At 37.4% G+C, this 20,882-nt stretch overlaps 1 protein-coding gene across 1 annotated transcript in view; it reads right to left on the reverse strand.

The window, feature by feature from the left end:
- Positions 1–20,882, reverse strand: part of LOC139150799 (lysophospholipid acyltransferase 7-like) — a 93,022-nt gene that overhangs the window by 65,110 nt on the left and 7,030 nt on the right. The window contains exon 2 of the mRNA XM_070723191.1: positions 18,641–18,767. Coding sequence (XP_070579292.1) covers positions 18,641–18,767 — 127 coding nt within the window. The remainder of the gene's footprint in view (positions 1–18,640; positions 18,768–20,882) is intronic.

A 20,882-nucleotide genomic window follows, 5' to 3' on the forward strand; every position in this document is an offset into this window, starting at 1 on the left:
ACTATTTTTTTAAATAGCGGGCAAATATTCATTATATCGGCGATTTCATCACTTTGTAGATCTGAGTAAGTCCGACTTCCTAAGTTCGACACCAGCTTCGAAAAACAGACGACACTATAATAGATTTGTCAAATCGCGAATAAATATTTTCTGATACATATCAGAGATTTCGCAACCTTAAAGATCTGGCCAAGCTCGACTTACACGGTAACACATACAATCAGTCAATCATTCCGTATCATTCACGAACCAAAAATTAATTTTAAGCGACTGATACAGAAAACTCTGTTTAGAAACGTAGCGTTGAAGGATCGCAGGGTCACTCAGTCTCTCCAATCCAGTTCGGGGTCTGTACAAGCACAGTGACTCCCTCCGCTGAATCATACACAAAACGCAAGCAACCAAGATATGAACGATGTTTTGAGATGCTTTCTAATTATTACATATCTTGGACAGGTTAAAATTAGTATGGTTTGATTTCAGTCAGGGAAAAGTAATACTCGATGTCAGAAATATCGCTGTCCGAACTCTCCATAGTCGTCTTACGAACGCGCTGAACTGTTCACAGTACTCCTCCAGCTGCAAGCTACAATCGTCTGTATCGCTGATGACGTCACGCACGCTTCTCCCATGAGCCCTTTCGCGCCCATGGAATTCCGGGCTCATTTCCATAAATGTCGTCTACTTCAAGTTCTCTTTTCGTCGTGCCGTAGTCGTCAGCGCGTGCAATTATGTTGCAAATTTGAGCTGCATTTTACTCAAGGGTGATTTTGGAAGGGATAAACTGTCAAAGTCGCTGGACTTAGGTTTCCCTTTAATACGCATGAAATGCAACATTTTATTGCTATTGTAAATGAAAATGTTAAAAACAATCATGGAAGATGTCACAAAAATGACATGATGAAAAATTCCATCAATTGATGCAGTGAATTAATACAGAAGTGCACAAAATGTTATGAAGGGTCCATATACTTTCACTAGAATGGAATCATTCGTTCGTCTGGTTTGTTCATTCCAAGTGTCACACATCAGAGGCCAACTCCTAAACAGTTAACTTTGGCATGTCATTAGTTGTCAGACTGTCCTAAAAATTTGGCACAATGTGCTACTATGCCAGCATTGGGACGATGAAAGGGGGTGTTATCTCAAAGGATAAAGAGAAGTGAAATACCGTATGCTGAACAAGTGACATCTATGCCTCGGCTTTGTCACAAAATGCTTCCGCAACATGAACTAATAAAGATAACTTGCTAATAAATCTGAAGATTCACTTGGCATGCATCCACATGTTTTCCATGGTGTTGGTGTGGACGAAGGTTTGAAGATCAACAAAATGAAGAGAATGACAGACAGTCAAAAGAGAGAACTGATGCGACTTGAACAACAAGATATAAGCCCTTTATTCATCAGAATACTAGTTGAACCAGGACGAACAAACAAATAAAGCATTTGGCATTATGCCGGTCAATAGAAATTAAAAAGCAAGCAGAAATATCATGATCAATGACTCCGAACACCAAATGATTGTCAGGGTGTCGACCCCAACTGTATTTGGACTTCCTGAACTTGGATTCATCATAGATGAGTTTGTTTTACATCCGTGGATTCAGATGACATAATCCTATCAGTTTTCAGTTTCATGGTGCAAAAACCCTCACATATCAGGAATGTAGACAATTTTCGTTACGGGTGGCAAAAATTAAAGTACATCGGGTACAAGTGGTACATGTATATCTGCACATAAACTTTGTGCAAAATGTCCTAATTTTTTACTAACACTAAATTTTCACAGCCAGCAAATTTTAGCTGACAGTCGGTTGTTTTTGCCGGCTTCCAGCTATTTTCTCCATCCCTGGATATACGCCAAATGTATAAACATAAGGCCAATGTCCCTGAAGCTACTATAGACATGGATACAAATTTAAGTATTTCCTGACTGTATGAAATTATCTCCCTAAGGTCATCACAGGGACCTGTGTACCAAATATTAAAGCTGTCTGACCAGTGGTTTTGAAAAAACGAGTGACCTAACAGTCGACAGAGCTCTGCTATGTTATGTAGAGAATAACTTTTTGTGATACATGTGTTGATGAGGAAGGTGGATATCTTTGATACTGATAGCTCATTTCAGGATGGCCTCACCAAAAATGGCAAAATTAGCTGCAACAATACAAAATTGAAGATTTCATCATAATTTCAATATATATACTGGTATATATAGGAACCTGTATACCTAATATCAAAGCTATCAGATGAGTAACATTTGAGAAACAAAGATTTTGACCAAAAAACGGCAAAAATTGTCCCAGAAATAAAAAATTGAAGATTTCATCAAATTTCAATATATCAGACTGAGACAACCCCTAGGAACCTGTATACCAAATATAAAAGGTATCAGACAGGTACCAGGTAGTTTTTGAGAAACAAATTTTTTGACCAAAATGGCAAAAATTGCACCAAAACTACAAAATTGCAGATTCCATCATAATTTCAATCGCAGCCCAATGACAACGACATCCTTTGGACCTCCTTAGTGTTTATCATTTGCGATAAAATGTGAAGTTTGTCAAAAATTCAAATTGTTTGGACATAAATGAAAATTATTTGAACTGGTTGGTTACTGCTTCAGCATAACTTCAAGATGGAATCTTAAGTATCAACAGCTTTGATATGTGTGAAAGTGAATTAAGACATGGAACTCAATAAGATAAAAAATATGTAAAACAGTAAATGGTGAACTTATGTATGCAGAACCGGAGAAAAACTATTTTACCGTAAGTGGACAATGGCTAATCTAAACCAAATTACTTAAACTGGATTGTTGTCATTGATTACACATGTATCTATTGTCAATCAAATAGAAAAAAAGTTTGGGCAATTGACAAAAAAAACATTTGCTTGTTACACTCACCACACCATCATGTACTTAGTGATTGGAGTGTACACCCATCTACAATACATGTTCAATGAAACAAGTTTGGAGACTGAAGTCAACCATGCATCTTAATCTATGAGACTAAATAAGTTTACCCCTCAACTGTGTGTAGGCAAAAACCAAATTTAATTTTGAATTACGTTATGCAGGGAAGGACATACTACACAATATGGTGAAAAGCAAACTAAATATTATAAAAGCTGAATATAAAATAATATATAAATGTTGTGAGACAGTCATAAGTATCTGGTGTGTGCTAAGAGACAAATGTTAAAATTGTACAGCATCATCCTGACAACAGTTTCTCTGACCATAGAGTGTAGCTCCATGCTCTGACTGGTTTATTTCCTTCTGATTTTCTGATAGTGATACAGTGGTAGTAGGTACAAAATATTTTTAATGTGCTGCTATTCACGATAGTTATTTAACATAGCTTGCATTTTTTCACAGTAGAACTCAGATTTACATGTGGGATAAATTTCTCATAAACTGTAAATTCTGGCTTCGGGCAGCTCAAACGTTGCAATACTAAAATGTTTTGATTATGATACGGGGTGACTTGCACACGTACATATATATGCACTCTGCAGTCGATGTAGGCCTAATAAGAGTCAATTACATTCAAGCATAGTGATGTTGACAATTACATGGATGCAGGTGCACGATTTCAAGTAGCCACGAGGAAATTCTCATGATATTTTCGTGGAAATATAGGTAACAACAGTGTAACAAACAACATTACTTATCGCATAGAGCTAGAAACAGACCGTGATTGTGCTGAATGCAATCTCGATCATGTACGATCATGCCAAATTGCCATGTTGGATCATGCCATGAGTCTTAAATGCATGTACTTCCTAAGTGAATCGATCAACACACTGTATTTAACGATCGAAGTCAACAATGATGTCAAAATCAACACACAACTTATAAAATTACCCAAAATAAGCAACAGAAAATGCAAAAGTTATCGCTGCGTCGAGAGGACGGCATCGCAGCATGTCTTCAACTCCACAATGACGCTAACTAGTTATGTGCACATGCGCACACTAAGAATGGCCTCGCTCTGGACCCAGCTGCATACTACGGGCCAGTGGATTGCCTTTCTCGGTAGATCTTACAGCTTTACCGGCGAAAAAAATAGATTCACCGGTACCTGTTGATTATTGCCTACAGAGGCTATCATTGTTCAGTCGATCAAAGGCACCTTTCGTACCAAAAAATACACGACGTCGGCAAAAGTACCATCACTGTCAACTTTACATTTATGAAACATATTAAAATACAAACTGAAACATTTACAACGTAAAAAATCGGACTAGTCCAAGAAACAAGATGGCGTCTCTTTCGATTCTTCAACTCGCATTTTTTGTCCTTCAATTGTACGCATGTGCAGACGGTAGCTTTAGCAAAATCGACTAAAAATCAACTGAATATAAAGTAAAAATGGATAAAAGTAGTATTTAAAAATAGTGACAATGTCACTGGTCGCTCCCATATAGTTATCAAAACAAGCTAAAATCAAGCTAAAAGATTTTTTTATCACAAATAGAAACAATTCCCCCAATAAAATAAAATTATACAAATTTCACCAGAATTTGATCAAATCTTACTGACGTCACCCGTAAAAACCTCTACACTAAGTTTCAACTCAATCGGACGTGTGGTTTCAGAGTTAAAAAAAATTTTTGATCAAAAATGAAAAAAATAGCCAAAAATGCAAATATGCAAATTTCACCACGATTTGCCCAGATTTGAGAAAGGTCACTCCTATGCACTTCAATACCAAGTTTCAAATCAATCAGACTTGTGGTTTCAGAGAAGAAGATTTTTTGACCAAAAATGGGAGAAAATTACAAAAAAATTCATGAAAAATAGCAAGTCCAAGATACTGACCCAAGATGTGCACAATCATTTCAGGTCAGCCCAAAGTACTTACATGCTAATTTTTCATCTAATCTGCTAAGTGGCTATTGAGATTTTCAATAAAATGTAAACTTGTAAACATATATACATATGGCTATGGGAGCTAACAAACGACCCAATGGTCGACAGAGCTCTGCTGTGTTATGAAGAGAGCAACGTTTTGTGACATATGTATTGATGAAGAAGGTTGAGATCTTTGATAGCTCATTTCAGGATGGCCTGACCTAAAATGGCAACATTAGCTGCAAAAATACAAAATTGATGATTTCATCATAATTATGTATAAAAATGTATACCAAATATCAAAGCTATCACATGAGTAACTTTTGAGAAACAAATATTTTGACCAAAAACGGCAAAAACTGACCCAAAAATACAAAAATTGAAGATTTCATCAAATTTCACTATATCACACTAAGGGAACCTGTATACCAAATATCAAAGGCATCAGACAAGTAGTTTTTGAGAAACACATTTTTTGACCAAAAATGGCAAAAATTGCACCAAAAATACAAAATTGCAGATTTCATCATATATTCTGTATATCATATTTAGTTTATCTGTAGGAACCTGTATACCAAATATCAAAGCTGTCAGACGAGCGGTTTTTGATGAAATAATTTTTGACCAAAATGACAAAAAATTCCTAAAATACAGATTGGCTTATTTCATTACAATTTGAACAAATCCAAGTTGGGCTATCCCTAGGGACCTGTATACCAAATATCAAAGCTGTCAGACGAGCGGTTTTGATGAAATAAATTTTTGACCAAAAATGACAAAAAAATTCCTTAAAAATACAGATTTGCTTATTTCATCACAATTTGAAAAAATCCAAGTTGGGCTATCCCTAGGGACCTGTATACCAAATATCAAAGCTGTCTGACCAGCGGTTATGAAGAAGGAGATTTTTTACCAAAAACGCCTTTTTTGGCACTAATTTGCATATTTTTGGCAATGACAACTTCATTTGAACAAAATCTCATCTAAAGCCCATCATCCATGTACACACCAAATATCAAGATGAAATGTGCAGCGGTTTTGGAGTTTTTGATGTTGACGGACAGACATACAGACATACAGACATACAGACATACAGACATACAGACGTACAGACATACAGACATACAGACATACATACATACAGACATTTTCCTAGCCTATAAGAATAGCTTCCATTGCCATATATACATATGGCTATGGGAGCTAAAAATAATACAAGGCATACATCACCACAATTTGAACATTTCTGACCATTTACCGGTAATTTATCTGTAGGAACCTGTATACCAAATATCAAAGCGGTTTTGATGAAATAAAGTTTTGACCAAAAGTGACAAAAAAAATTCCTTAAAAATACAGATTTGCATATTTCATCACAATTTGAACAAATCTAAGTAGGGTTATCCCCAGGGACCTGTATACCAAATAACAAAGCTGTCAGACCGGTAGTTATGAAGAAGAAGATTTTTTACCAAAAACACCTTTTTTGGCACTAATTTGCATATTTTCAACAATATCAAAAAATTAAAAAATACTGCAATTATACTGTGTCGCTCACATTTGATCAGAATTGGCACATACCAGTATGGGTACCAAAGATAAACAATAAATGTTGCTTCTATCTGTTCAGTGCAGGAAAATTCTACGTTGATGTTATGACAATGACTTCTGGACAGTACAACCAGAAAAACAACAAGAAATATTTAAACCAGAAAAACAAGAATGACAAAAGTTGGACATGCTGCTACAGAGAAATAGATGTTTTGATCAAAAAATGGCAAAAATTGTCCTAAAAACACAAATATTGAAATTTCACCACATTTTTTGCAAACAGCTTCTAAGCTTGTCAAAAGATGATCTGCAACATTTCGCAAAATCTATCAGCAATATAAATCACTAGGCCATATGTATGTTGTAGTTACAACACGCAATCTTATTTGCGTTAGTGATATGTATGTACATTGTATCCTAAGACACCATCGAACTAAAACAAATTATAAATCTGAAAATTTACTCAGAAAAAAAACATAGGGCCAAAGTCCCTGAAGCTACTATAGACATGGATACAAAATTAAGTATTTCCTGACTGTATGAAATTATCTCACTAAGGTCATCCTAGGGACCTGTAGACCAAATATTAAAGCTGTCTGACCAGCGGTTTTGAAAAAACAAGTGTTACGTGCAGAGAAAACGAACAAAAGGGTGAACTCAGCAGTTAACGTTTAAACAAAATTTATTACGAAAATAAAACTAATTGCTAAGTCAGGGATAGAGTACAAGCTTTAAAAAAGTGTACAGACTACTTATCTCAGCTGGGACGGCAAAGCTCCAGTCTCAGAGTTGCAACAGTCAGTTGGATGAATGAACAGTCCTTGCAGGCTTGAAGCTGCACAAAGTCCACAGTATAAATCCAGCGTTGACAGTGAAGGTCTTGAAAAGTCTTGAGAATGACTACTGCTGGAGTTTAGTAACACACAAGAGACACGATCCCAAAAGTCTGACTGCAAGCCTGCTGTCCCAGTATTTATACTCATGTGTTTACATAAGCATATAAGAACAATCTAGAACTTTTATTGACATGCTAATTACTGTTCTAAAATTATCTCTCTTACACAACTAATCAACTTTCCAGAACATTCCAAACATGACTAATTGAATTCAAGGTTGTGAGGTCATTAAGGGCAGTGACCTTGAGAATGTTCTAGACTAATTGAACTCAGGTCATGATGAGTGTGGGGGAAATGACCTACATAACACACCCCCTCTTCAAAAAAAGAAAATTTTTCAAAGAAAAATCTTTCTTTTACAAATGTAATCTTGAAAAGAATTTAAGTACTCAATTTTTTTTTTTTTTTTTTACTCTAAAGTAAAACTTCTTGAAAGCGAACAACAATAAACTCTAAATACGAGAGAGACAGTCTGCAATTAAATTGTCTCTGCCTTTGATATGTCTAATATCAAGATTAAACTCCTGTAACATTAAACTCCATCTTAGCAATCTCTGATTTTTGCCTTTAAATTTCTGCAGAAAAACAAGAGGGTTGTGATCAATATAAACCACTATTGGCTGATTTGAAGAAGTAACATAAACTTCAAAATGCTGTAAAGCTAATATCAAGATAAACACTCTTTTTCAATTGTAGAGTAGTTTCTCTGGGATTGTTAAATTTGCGTGAAAAATAGCAAAGGATGATCTACACCATGACTATCCTCTTGCAATAAAACAGCACCAGCAGCCGTATCACTAGCATCTACAGCTAATTTGAATGGCAAAGTGAAATCTGGTGCAGACAACACTGGGGCACTTTGCAGTATGGCTTTAAGTGTATCAAATGCCTGTTGGCATTGCTCTGACCAAACAAACTTTACTTTCTTTTTAAGTAAGTTAGTCAAAGGCTCAGTAATTGTGGAGAAATTTGGACAGAATTTTCTGTAGTAACCAGCCATACCGAGAAAGCGCATCAGTTGTCGTTTGCAGTTTGGTATGGAAAACTTGAAATGGCACTGATTTTGGCATCAACAGGTTTTACCTCACCCTGTCCTACAGTATGTCCGAGGTAAGTCACCCTCGCCCAACCAAACTCAGATTTGGCAAGGTTGACAGTCAACATTGCTTTGCTCAGTCTCTCAAAGAACTTCCGCATGAGCTTAATGTGTTCCTCCCAGGTGTCACTATACAGGATGACGTCGTCAACGTAAGCTGCACACCCGTCTAGCCCGGATATGACGTCGTTGATCATCCGTTGGAACGTTGCCGGAGAGTTCTTCATTCCAAATGGCATCACCTTGTACTGGAACAATCCGTCTGGTGTAACAAAGGCGGATATTTCACGAGCACGATCCGTCAAAGGGACTTGCCAAAATCCCTTCAGTAGGTCAAATTTCGTCACGTACTTGGCTTTTCCCACTTGGTCGATGCAGTCATCAATCCTCGGGATGGAAAGTGTCTGTCTTTGTTAAAGTGTTGACCTTCCTAAAGTTCGTGCACATACGATAACTGTGATCTGATTTGGGAACAAGTATACACGGCGAACTCCAGTTACTTTTACTGGGTTCAATAAAGTCATTGTCCAGCAGGTATTTGACTTCTTCCTGGAGATATTTCGCTTTTGTTGGATTCAGTCTGTATGGATGTTGTTTTACAGGCTTACTGTCCCCAACATCAACGTCGTGATAGATGACGTTCGTCCTCGTTGGAACATCTTGAAACAGGTGTTTATATTCTGGAGCAGTTCTTTCACCTGTTGTTGTTGTTCTGGCTGGAGGTGTGCCAACTTTGTAGACTCCAGCTTCTCCAGGATTTCTGAGTTCTGAAGCCTGACCGAGCCCAGCTTTGAGTTTAGAGTATTTTCACTCAAGTCAGTTTCAGTATCACTATCTTCATAATGGTTTGAACTGACTGCACTGACAGGTTGAGTTATAGTAGGATTATCCCTATCCAAATATGGCTTAAGCATATTTATGTGACATAGCTGTTTTTGTTTTCGCCTGTCAGGTGTTATTATGATGTAATTTAAATCACTCAATTTCTTATCAATTAGGTATGGCCCAAGTAACGAGCATGGAGTGGTTTGCCAGGAACCGGAAGTAGAACAAGAACTTTTTGACCTGGTTCAAACTTCCGTTTTGAGGTGTTTTTATCATATTTGGTTTTCTTGACTGCTGAGATGACTCAAGATTTTCTCTGGCTAATTCACATGCTTTAGAGAGTTTTGTACGAAAATCTGACACATATTGCAAAATATTCAGACAATCATCATCGTCTGATAGGAATTTCTCTTTAACGAGCTTGAGTGGGCCACGGACTGTATGTCCAAATACAAGCTCAAATGGGCTAAAACCAAGAGACTCTTGAATTGACTCTCTAACAGCAAAGAGCAGAAAATGAATTCCTTCATCCCACTGCTTCTCTGTGTCAAAACAGTAGGTCCTAATCATGTTTTTCAAAGTTTGATGAAATCGCTCAAGAGCACCCTGACTTTCTGGATGATAGGCGGATGACCTATACTGTTTAATGCCTAGCTGATCCATTACTTGTTGAAAAATTCCAGACATAAAGTTGGAGCCTTGATCGGACTGGACACATTTAGGGAGGCCAAATAAAGTGAAAAATTTGACTAAAGCTCTCACTATAGTCTTTGTCTTTATATTTCTCAGTGGTATGGCTTCTGGGAACCGAGTTGATGTACACATAATTGTCAGCATGTACTCATTTCCTGATCTTGTTTTTGGTAGGGGCCCAACACAGTCTATTAGTATCCTACTAAATGGTTCTTGAAATGCAGGAATTGGCTGTAAAGGGGCCTTTGGAATGGTCTGATTCGGCTTTCCTACCATTTGACATGTGTGACAAGTTTTACAGAAATGTGCTACATCCTGCCTGAGATTAGGCCAATAAAAGTGACTGAGAATTTTATGATAAGTTTTCCTTACTCCCAAATGACCAGCCCAGGGCGTTTCATGGGCCAGACGCAATATTTCAGCACGGTAGGGCTTTGGAACCACAATTTGATGTTTATAGCCCAATCGTCATCAACCAAAATGTCTGGAGGTCTCCATTTACGCATGAGAATACCAGATTTTGTATAATAGGAAACAGAGCTATCTGAAGTTTTACCTTCATCATCTAACCTGTCAAACAAAGACAAAATATCTGGGTCTTTGTGTTGTTCTGCAATGAGATTTGATCTAGAAAATGTCTGACTTTGTCAGCAGAAGTTTTACTGGAAGTTTCAAATCCACGAGGGATAACGGAATGCTCCGTGTCAAACACCTGACTGAGAAAGGTGTCATTTAGTCAACATCTGTGACATTATTTTTGAGAGTATTTTGATTCTCGGAAGTTTTCTTTGACATGGCTCGAGTAATGGCACATGAAGGAAATAAATCGGTATCTCTTGTTCAATTGGCTCTGGATCCTGATCTAAACTAGGATTATCAGTCACAAGTGGATTAGTAATGACCTTGTCCCCAGCAAGGTCGTTTCCAAGAAGAAGGTGAATCCCTTCAAAAGGCAAAAAGGGCCTAATACCTAAAGTTACAGGTCCAGAAACAAAGTCCGAAGACAAATAGACATTATGGAGAGGAACAGGAATGTAGTCATTACAATCTACCCCCTTAATAAGAACTTTAGAACCTGAAAATGACTTTTCAGAAAACGGCAGGGTATCTGCCAACAAAAGAGACTGGGAAGCCCCGGTATCTCTTAAAATTTTGACAGGGGTAGCGGAAGAGAAATCACTAGAAAGTGATATAAAACCATCATGAATAAATGGTTCGAAAATACCCATAATGCTATCTTGAGAAGAATTGACCTTGACCTCATTAATTGGGGATAAGAGGGGTTTAACCTCAGAAAATGTGTTGCACACATTATTAGACTCTAATTGAGTTGACGAAGAAATAAAGCCGGTGGGCTTAGATCCACTTTGACCACTTTGACCTTCACGTTTTCTTTTCAATTTGAAACAATCTGACATTAAATGGCCGTCTTTCTTGCAATAATTACAAGAAAGTGTACCGAACTGTTTGTCAGAAGGAGATTGAGACTTGGGATCTGATGATGTGGAAGTGTTACTTGAATTTTGTGAACTGTTGTCATTTGATTTCCTACTCTCCTTTGAAAAATTCTTGGATGAAAAGGAGGAGTTAAATTTACCTGCATTGTTTCTGTATGGAAAGGACTGGGATGGTTTGCTGAGAAATGAAGATTTGTGGGTCAATGAATAATCATCGGCCAAACGTGCAGCAACCTCCAATGTATCTGCCTTTTGTTCATTGATAAACGTCTTGATGTCACTCCGGATGCACCTTTTAAATTCCTCAATCAAAACAAGTTGTCGTAATTTGTCATAATTCTGACTGACCTTTTCCGAAGAACACCAACGATCAAACAGTTGTTCTTTTGTTCGAGCAAATTCAACATAAGTTTGATCCTTCACCTTCTCACAATCCCTAAATTTCTGACGGTAAGCTTCAGGCACCAACTCATAGCCCTTGAGAATTAATTCCTTCACAGAATCATAATTTGAAGCCTGCTCTACTGACAACTGAATGTAAATTTCTCTGGCTTTACCCACCAAAGCACTCTGCAAAAGCATAGACCAGGACTCCTTAGGCCAATTCAGACTCTGAGCAATTTTCTCAAAATGAAGGAAATATTTATCAACATCCTTTTCTTGGAAAGGGGGAACTAACCTGAAATGCTTAGTGATGTCAAACTTGTCTGAAGGGAAAAATTTTCCTGACTGTCCAAGCTCTAAACGTTTTATTTCTACCTGCAATCGCTGTTCTTCTAATCGCAATTCTTTTTCTCTCTGTCTTTCTTCCATTTCTAATCTTTCCTGCCTTTCTTTTTCTTTCATTTGTAATTCCATTTTCTTAATTTCCAAATCTGCCTGTATTTCTAGTTTTCTTAGTTCAAAAGTAGACTCGGGCTCATAATCTTTCAAGGTGGATTCCTCAAATTGGCCTAAATCAACTAAATGTTTTGCAATAATGTACTGTATTTCCCTCTTGCGCATGGATCTTTTGACTTCTACTTTAAGGAAATTGGCCAGTGCTATGAGGTCGTCTTTTCTGAGGGAATCAAATGTGTCCTGATCAAGGTCATCCATTTCCTCTGGTTTAAATTCCGCCATGATTGAATTTTGCTGAGTTCACAGTATACAGTAGTTTTGAAAAGGCTGTCAAAATGTTGTCAAACGGCTCAAAATATTCGTCTCCCGGACGAGCCCCCAATTTTGTTACGTGCAGAGAAAACGAACAAAAGGGTGAACTCAGCAGTTAACGTTTAAACAAATTTATTACGAAAATAAAACTAATTGCTAAGTCAGGGATAGAGTACAAGCTTTAAAAGTGTACAGACTACTTATCTCAGCTGGGACGGCAAAGCTCCAGTCTCAGAGTTGCAACAGTCAGTTGGATGAATGAACAGTCCTTGCAGGCTTGAAGCTGCACAAAGTCCACAGTATAAATCCAGCGTTGACAGTGAAGGTCTTGAAAAGTCTTGAGAATGACTACTGCTGGAGTTTAGTAACACACAAGAGACACGATCCCAAAAGTCTGACTGCAAGCCTGCTGTCCCAGTATTTATACTCATGTGTTTACATAAGCATATAAGAACAATCTAGAACTTTTATTGACATGCTAATTACTGTTCTAAAATTATCTCTCTTACACAACTAATCAACTTTCCAGAACATTCCAAACATGACTAATTGAATTCAAGGTTGTGAGGTCATTAAGGGCAGTGACCTTGAGAATGTTCTAGACTAATTGAACTCAGGTCATGATGAGTGTGGGGGAAATGACCTACATAACACAAGCGACTCAACAGTTGACAGAGCTCTGCTGTGTTATGAAGAGAATAACCTTTTGTGACACATGTATTGATGAAGGAGGTGGATATCATTGATAGCTCATTTCAGGATGGCCTGACAAAAAATGGAAAACAATTCCGTAAAAATACAGATTTGCATATTTCATCAGACTATATTAGTCTATAATAGCAAATAAACGAGAGTTAATTACATTCTAATTAAAGTACACAAGACTTGCTTAAATCAAGATTTTCGTCATAAAAAACAGCATATCTGTCAGGTTATAAAGAATCTTAAGCTGGTTATCTTTTTATCAGTATTTTCATCCTATTAACCAAGCACATTTTAACTTTCAAATTAACATTGTAAGTAAGTTCTGTTGAATAAGTTGAGACTGTACGTATTCAGAGAAAGCACACTGAAGAGATGTTTGAAGAAATGTTTGAAACTTAAGAAGTTCAAGGTCATCAAAAGCATTATAAGTAATCATGTTACACTTTCATTGCACTGTTTACACAGATTGCATAAGTGCTATAAATAGCACATGAGGGATCTTACAGCCAAGCTTTACCATAAAGACCCTATCACTTTGACCACTCTTTTAATTGACCACTCTATTTTTTTCCTCAAAAAGTAATCTTATTTTATCCTTACCAAGTCAACCATAAATGGAAATTAGAACTTTCTCTATCTCTATTTATTTGACCACCCTATCATGACAAACTATTATGAGCAATTTCTTTTAGATAACATAAATGGTGGTTCAGAATATATCAAAGTTGAGATTCAGGAAAGTTGCCTACATGTTTTAATCCTCCAAGATGGTAAGCATTTCACTATGAACTGTCAAAAAAGTTGAACTTTCTGATAATTCCACACTAAAATTATTTTAGCTTTGATGATTTCCTAATTAATTCAATTATTTAAAATCATAGTAATTATTTTTTTCTGGGTGAATTGATAGGGTTTATACAGTACAAGAATAACATACAATGTAAGTCAAATTTGACCAAAAATGACAAAAAAATCCTTAAAAATACAGATTTGCATATTTCATCACAATTTGAACAAATCTAAGTTGGGTTATCCCTAGGGACCTGTATACCAAATAACAAAGCTGTCTGACCAGCGGTTATGAAGATTTTTTACCAAAAACGCCTTTTTTGGCATTAATTTGCCTATTTTCAACAATATCAAAAAATTAAAATCAAAGTGAGACTTGATGGACACCGTGGGTCATCAGTATGTATAGGGAGATGGTGCAGTGGCAAAGAATGTGAAATTTTCAGAAGAGTTACTTTCAGAATGTGCTTAGGAATACAATTCAGAATAACATTCAGACACTCACTATGGAGATAATAGTCTGTATATTCCAGAAGAGTCCTTTCAGAATGTGCTTTGGAATACAATTCAGAATAATATTCAGACACTCACTATGTGAGATAATATTCTGTATATTCTAGAAGTAACAAGTCATTGACAATGACATAGTCCCCACTTGTAATAGGAGTATTAGTCTTGATGGGGCAGGGAAATGAGGTCATTAAGAAGTATCACTGGAGTGTATATGTTCAGATCTATGGACACATAGGTCTATGTCATTGTTCCCATTTTGAAACAAGAGGCATGTCTAAGTTATGGTTCTAAATTGGGAAAAAGATCAGACCTCTAGCTGTATTGGCCTGCCAAGAAATACATATGTGCATAATAAATGAGGTACAAGATGTGACATCTTAAGGTCTACTATCCTATCAAAATTGAAGCGTAAAGAACTTGTGGTTACTGAGTTATGCATATATATGCATATTCAAGGTCAAAGGTCATCAAGGTCACGTGACATTTGAGAAAAAAAACCCATTGTATTGCTAATTAATCCATATATGCCAAAATTCAGACCTCTAGCTCTATTGGCTTGCCCACAATTATATATGGGCATAATTAACGAGGTAAAGCATGTGTTGTCATAAGGTCTCCCATCCTACTAAATATAAAGGACATAGCACATGTGGTTACTTATTTATTGACATAATCGTGTATTTTAGGTAAAAGGTTATCGAGGTCACATGACATTTTGTCAAAAAAATTTCTATCCTATAGTCTGTCCCTATATACTAAAAATCATACATTTACCTCTATTGGCTTGCTCAAAATTAGATATGCACATAATTAATGAGGTACAATATGTGGCGTCATAAGGTGTCCCATCATACCAAATATGAAGGGTGTAGCACTTGTGGTTCCTGAGTTATGGACAAATATGTATATTTGAGGTCAAAGGTCACCGAGGTCACGTGACATTTTGTCAAAATAATTGTATTGCTAAGTTATCCCTACATACCAAAAATCAGACCTGTAGCTCTATTGGCTCGCTCAAAATTAGATATGTGCATAATTAATGAGGTACAATATGTGGCGTCATAAGGTGTCCCATCATACCAAAAGTGAAGGGTGTAGCACTTGTGGTTACTGAGTTTTGGACAAATATGTATATTTGAGGTCAAAGGTCACCGAGGTCACGTGACATTTTGTCAAAATAATTGTATTGCTAAGTTATCCCTATATACCAAAAATCAGACCTCTAGCTCTATTGGCTCGCTCAAAATTAGATATGTGCATAATTAATGAGGTACAATATGTGGCGTCATAAGGTGTCCCATCATACCAAATATGAAGAGTGTAGCACTTGTGGTTACTGAGTTATGCACAAATATGTATATTTGAGGTCAAAGGTAATTGAGGTCACGTGACATTTTGTCAAAAAAATAGCATTGCGAAGTTATCCGTACATACCAAAAATCAGACCTCTGGCTCTATTGGCTCGCTCAAAATTAGATATGCACATAATTAATGAGGAACAATATGTGGCGTCATAAGGTGTCCCATCATACCAAATATGAAGGGTGTAGCATTAGTGATTACTGAGTTATGGACAAATATGTATATTTGAGGTCAAAGGTCACCAAGGTCACATGACATTTTGTCAAAAAAATTGTATTGCTAAGTTATCCAAATATACCAAAAATCAGACCTCTAGCTCTATTGGCTTGCTCAAAATTAGATATGCACATAATTAATGAGGTACAATATGTGGCATCATAGGGTGTCCCATCATACCATATATGAAAGGTTTAGCACTTGTGGTTACCGAGTTATGGACAAATATGTATATTTGAGGTCAAAGGTCACGTGACATTTTGTCAAAGCGTCTGAGATATCTGCGTGAACAGATGGACTCACATGGATGGACTAACGGACTGACATGACCCAATCAATGAGCCCCCTGGACTTTATCTGTGGGGACTAAAACTGTGTCACTGCATCCTTTTTGCAATATGAATACGATGAGAAACTAAATTTTTATTTTTCTTGGCCTTATACATGGGAGTCTATGGACTGTCTTATACATGGGAGTCTATGGACTGCCTTACATGGGAGTCTATGGACTGCCTTATACATGGGAGTCTATGGACTGCCTTATACATGGGAGTCTATGGACTTCCTTATACATGGGAGTCTATGGACTGCCTTATACATGGGAGTCTATGGACTGCCTTAAACATGGGAGTCTATGGACGTGGACTGCCTTATACATGGGAGTCTATGGAGGTGAAAACTAAAAAGTCCTCTAACACGGCCAAATTTTGTGCATTGTGAAACAAATCAACATGCATCTGTATGAGGTAGAGTACTATCTCTTTACCAAGTTTGAACGAAATCGCTCCCGGCGTCTCTGAGATATCTGCGTGAACGAAAAAAGTCATAAAATATGCAAATGAGCAATTAATTAATAAGCCACACCCACCAAAATCTAATCAGATCTAAGTCTCATCATGATAATACCAAATACCAAATTGCATGACATTGGACCTAAGGGTTCTTAAGTTATGAGTGGAACAAAATCTGTCTACGGACGGACGGACGGACGGACGGACAGACGGACGGACAGACGGACGGACAGACGGACGGACGGACAGACGGACACACACACAGACATTGTGGCGACATAGGACACCTTTGGTGCTTCGCACCACGGTGTCCAAAAATTGTTTCTCAAAATCATATTTTTCATCTACACAACAAATATCAAATCAGTAAGTACTGCGGTTCTCAAGATATTTGAGTGGACGGACGCCTCACAAACGGACATACATACATACATACATACATACATACATACATACATACATACAGAATGACGACGGACGCCGGACGGATACCCATCCCAATAGCTTCTATAGACTATACTCTATAGTAGCAAAAAATTAGCACAGCTTTTCGCATTTGGAAAAAAATTATTTTAGAAATTTACAATTGTAAAAATATGTTCACAATTTCATTGTGACCAACCCCCTCCCAAGATCTAATGGTCCGTCCCTTAGTTTGAACAGGTCTGTTAATATGTAACAGTCATAAACAATGACAGGAAATGACTCAAGGTCAGTGGAGCATCCTGTTTCAGTCATTGGCAAGCCACCACTCCTGAACATTTTGCAGAATTTCCCTTTTTCTTACCTCAGTCATTTGCACATTTTTGACACTGACCTGTTCATTTGAACAACGTCACATCTCAACCCCTGCATCTACCTGTACACCAAATACTGAGATGGTAGCTTAGGCGGTATGGGAGCTTTTGCGTGTGATGGACATACATCCGCACATACATACCCACATACATACATACAGACATACAGACGCCACCGACTCACCATATAAGCTCTTTTTGGTATTTATATAAAAACCAAATATGAGCTAAAAAATTAGTTTCTCAAAATCATATTTTTCATCTACACAACAAATACCAAATCAGTAAGTACTGCGCTTCTCAAGATATTTGAGTGGATGGACGCCTCATAAACGGACATACATACGTACATACAGACTGACGCCAGACGGATACCCATCCCAATAGCTTCTATAGTCTATAGTAGCTAAAAACAATTAAAAGCATCAGCTTTGTTGCTGCTATAGCGGTTGGATTTTTTTCATTTTTCCCAGAAGGAAGGAATATCCTCACACACCATTATGATAACACGGCAGATACATATCATCTGTGCATAGACAGTTCAATGTCCTCTGCTCCTCAGTCTGTGGTTTGTGTGTGTGAGTGTCAGAGATAAAGTAATTGACTATATTTACTGTTCTAGAGAAATAAGCCAGGCCACTGAACAAAATTGAAATTTCATAATCAGATCATGAAGTGAATTAGCTTTTAAATTGCATAACATGGGTTACACAGCAAAATACCAAGAAACAGTTTCTGATAGTTTATAGAATGTTGTTTTGTGCCTCTGGTGTAACCAGCACCTTGACTTTGTGAAAAGATTCATAATTTACAACACTTGAATTTGCTGGATTTGCTCAACCCCCTTCCCCCACCCACTACTAGCTACCTTCCCCCACCAACTACTAGCTACCTTCCCCCACCCACTACTAACTAATGATGATGATTCCTTACCCGTAGCGTGAGCAGCAGTTGGACGGCATTGGCAAATGATGGTGGATATGGTAAACCAAACCAATGGACAGTGCGGAAAAATGCAATATAACCAAAGCACCAGACAAATGCGAGTTTGTGACAGTGTCTGCAATCAAGAAAGATAAAACAGTATTACTTAACCCATCTTCCACTTCCTAACATACAGCACACTGGTAGCACTGCAAGCAATATTTTGCATAACTTACTCTGACCCTGGGGCTTAAAATGGATAAATACAGTTTGTTGTGATGAAACTACTAACCTGGAGATTAAAGCAGGTGGTCGGTAGATGGACTTTTCTATGCTTTGACTATCACTGAATGATTGAACACTGTACAATGTAATAAATACTGTATTACAACACTACATGCGGTACTATACATGCATGTACTAAAAGTTGACTTTTTAGGCCCCCTGTCAATACAAAGTCTGAGAATATAAATGCGTAAATAAATACGAAGTGTGAGAAAGTTGTAATGAAAAACAGTGACTTATAGCTTGATATTAATCAAATGTCTGTTTATGATAATATTTGTATAGTGTGGCCAGCTCATTCTCGCGAGCAAGAGCATAATTTCCGCTCCGCTGACCTATGCAAAAATGGGTAGCGCTAAGCTGTTGCCGTAAAGAGGCATGTGGTTTACGACGATGGGCCAGCTCAGACACTGCACTGCTGAGACTACACTAGGTATGGTTTAGTAACTTAGCCCAACCAAAACTGCTATGGTACTTCTGATATCATGTGACTTCCCTCGAATCCATCTGCAACTTAAAAATCTAACCAGCCTCTGAGAAACTTGCCAGCTTTCTTCTCCCTATACAGCCACAAGCATGGATCTACATTAGCTGCAAAATTGTAGTGCTACGGTGAGGCTGTCGGTGATTTTTGGTTTTTGCGACTTCGCTCACCAGTAGCGCTACAATGCTGATGGCCCTGTAGAGGGTAAAATAAGCGTATCCCACTGGACCAGCGTGTTGATGTGAAATGCTACATATTTACTGCATTTCGTCATACTGATTTATCACTACTGAAGACTAAACAGTAAACTGATCTAACCTTGTTGTTTATGGGGTTTGGAAATTGTTCAAACACGTCGACCACGTACGTTCCATAAACAGTGGGCGTGGAGCATCCTTGTTTCTTGGAGCCGCCATTACCGGAAGTTGGTAATGGCGGCTCCCAGAAATGTTTATTTTACCCTCTACAGGGCCATTGGCATTGTAGCGCTACTGGTGAGCGAAGTCGCATAAACCAAAAATAGCGTCAATGACACTGTAGCTCCCATCCTGGACTATTTAGTGTTTGTTCTCTGGTCAGATATTTGAACATGTGTGAAAGGGATAAGTGCATGAAGTGAAAATACTTAAATGTAATGTACTGGAGACAGTGAAATATCAAAATTGGAGGGTATAGAACTTGTGGTTACTGAGATATGCATATATATGTATAATCAAGGTCAAAGGTCATTGAGGTTACATGACATTTTGAAAAAAACATTATATTGCTAATTAATCCCTATATGCCAAAAAATCAGACCTCTAGCTCTATTCACTTGCCCAGAATTAGATGTGTGCAAAATTAATGAGGTAAAGCATGTGTTGTCATAAGGTCTCCCATCCTACTAAATACAAAGGACATAGCACTTGTAGTTACTTATTTATTGACATAAACATATATTTTAGGTAAAAGGTCATCAAGGTCACATGACAAAAATTTCTCTTCTATAGTTATCCCTATATACCAAAATCAGACATCCAGCTCTATTGGCTTGCTCAGAATGAGATATGTGCATAATTAATGAGCTACAATATGTGGCATCATAAGGTGTCCAATCATACCAGATATGAAGGGTGTAGCACTTGTGGTTACTGAGTTATGGACAAATATGTATATTTGAGGTCAAAGGTCACCGAGGTCACATTACATTTGTCAAGAAAAATTCTCTCCTATAGTTATCCCTATATATCAAAAATCAGACCTCAGGCTCTATTGGCTTGCTCAAAATTAGATATGCACATAATTAATGAGGTACAATATGTGGCATCATAAGGTGTCCCATCATACTATACATGAAGGGTGTAGCACTTGTGGTTACTGAGTTAGGCCAAAGTAATTAAATTCTTTGTTTTGCGTCCGCGCGCGCCTAGGTTTTTGGAGATTTTTCGGAAAAAAAACACAAACTTTCCTTTCAAAATTTCGCCGTTGGTGGCGCTATTTTGT

The sequence above is a fragment of the Ptychodera flava genome, chromosome 15 (assembly GCF_041260155.1).
Source record: "Ptychodera flava strain L36383 chromosome 15, AS_Pfla_20210202, whole genome shotgun sequence".
NCBI lineage: Eukaryota > Metazoa > Hemichordata > Enteropneusta > Ptychoderidae > Ptychodera > Ptychodera flava.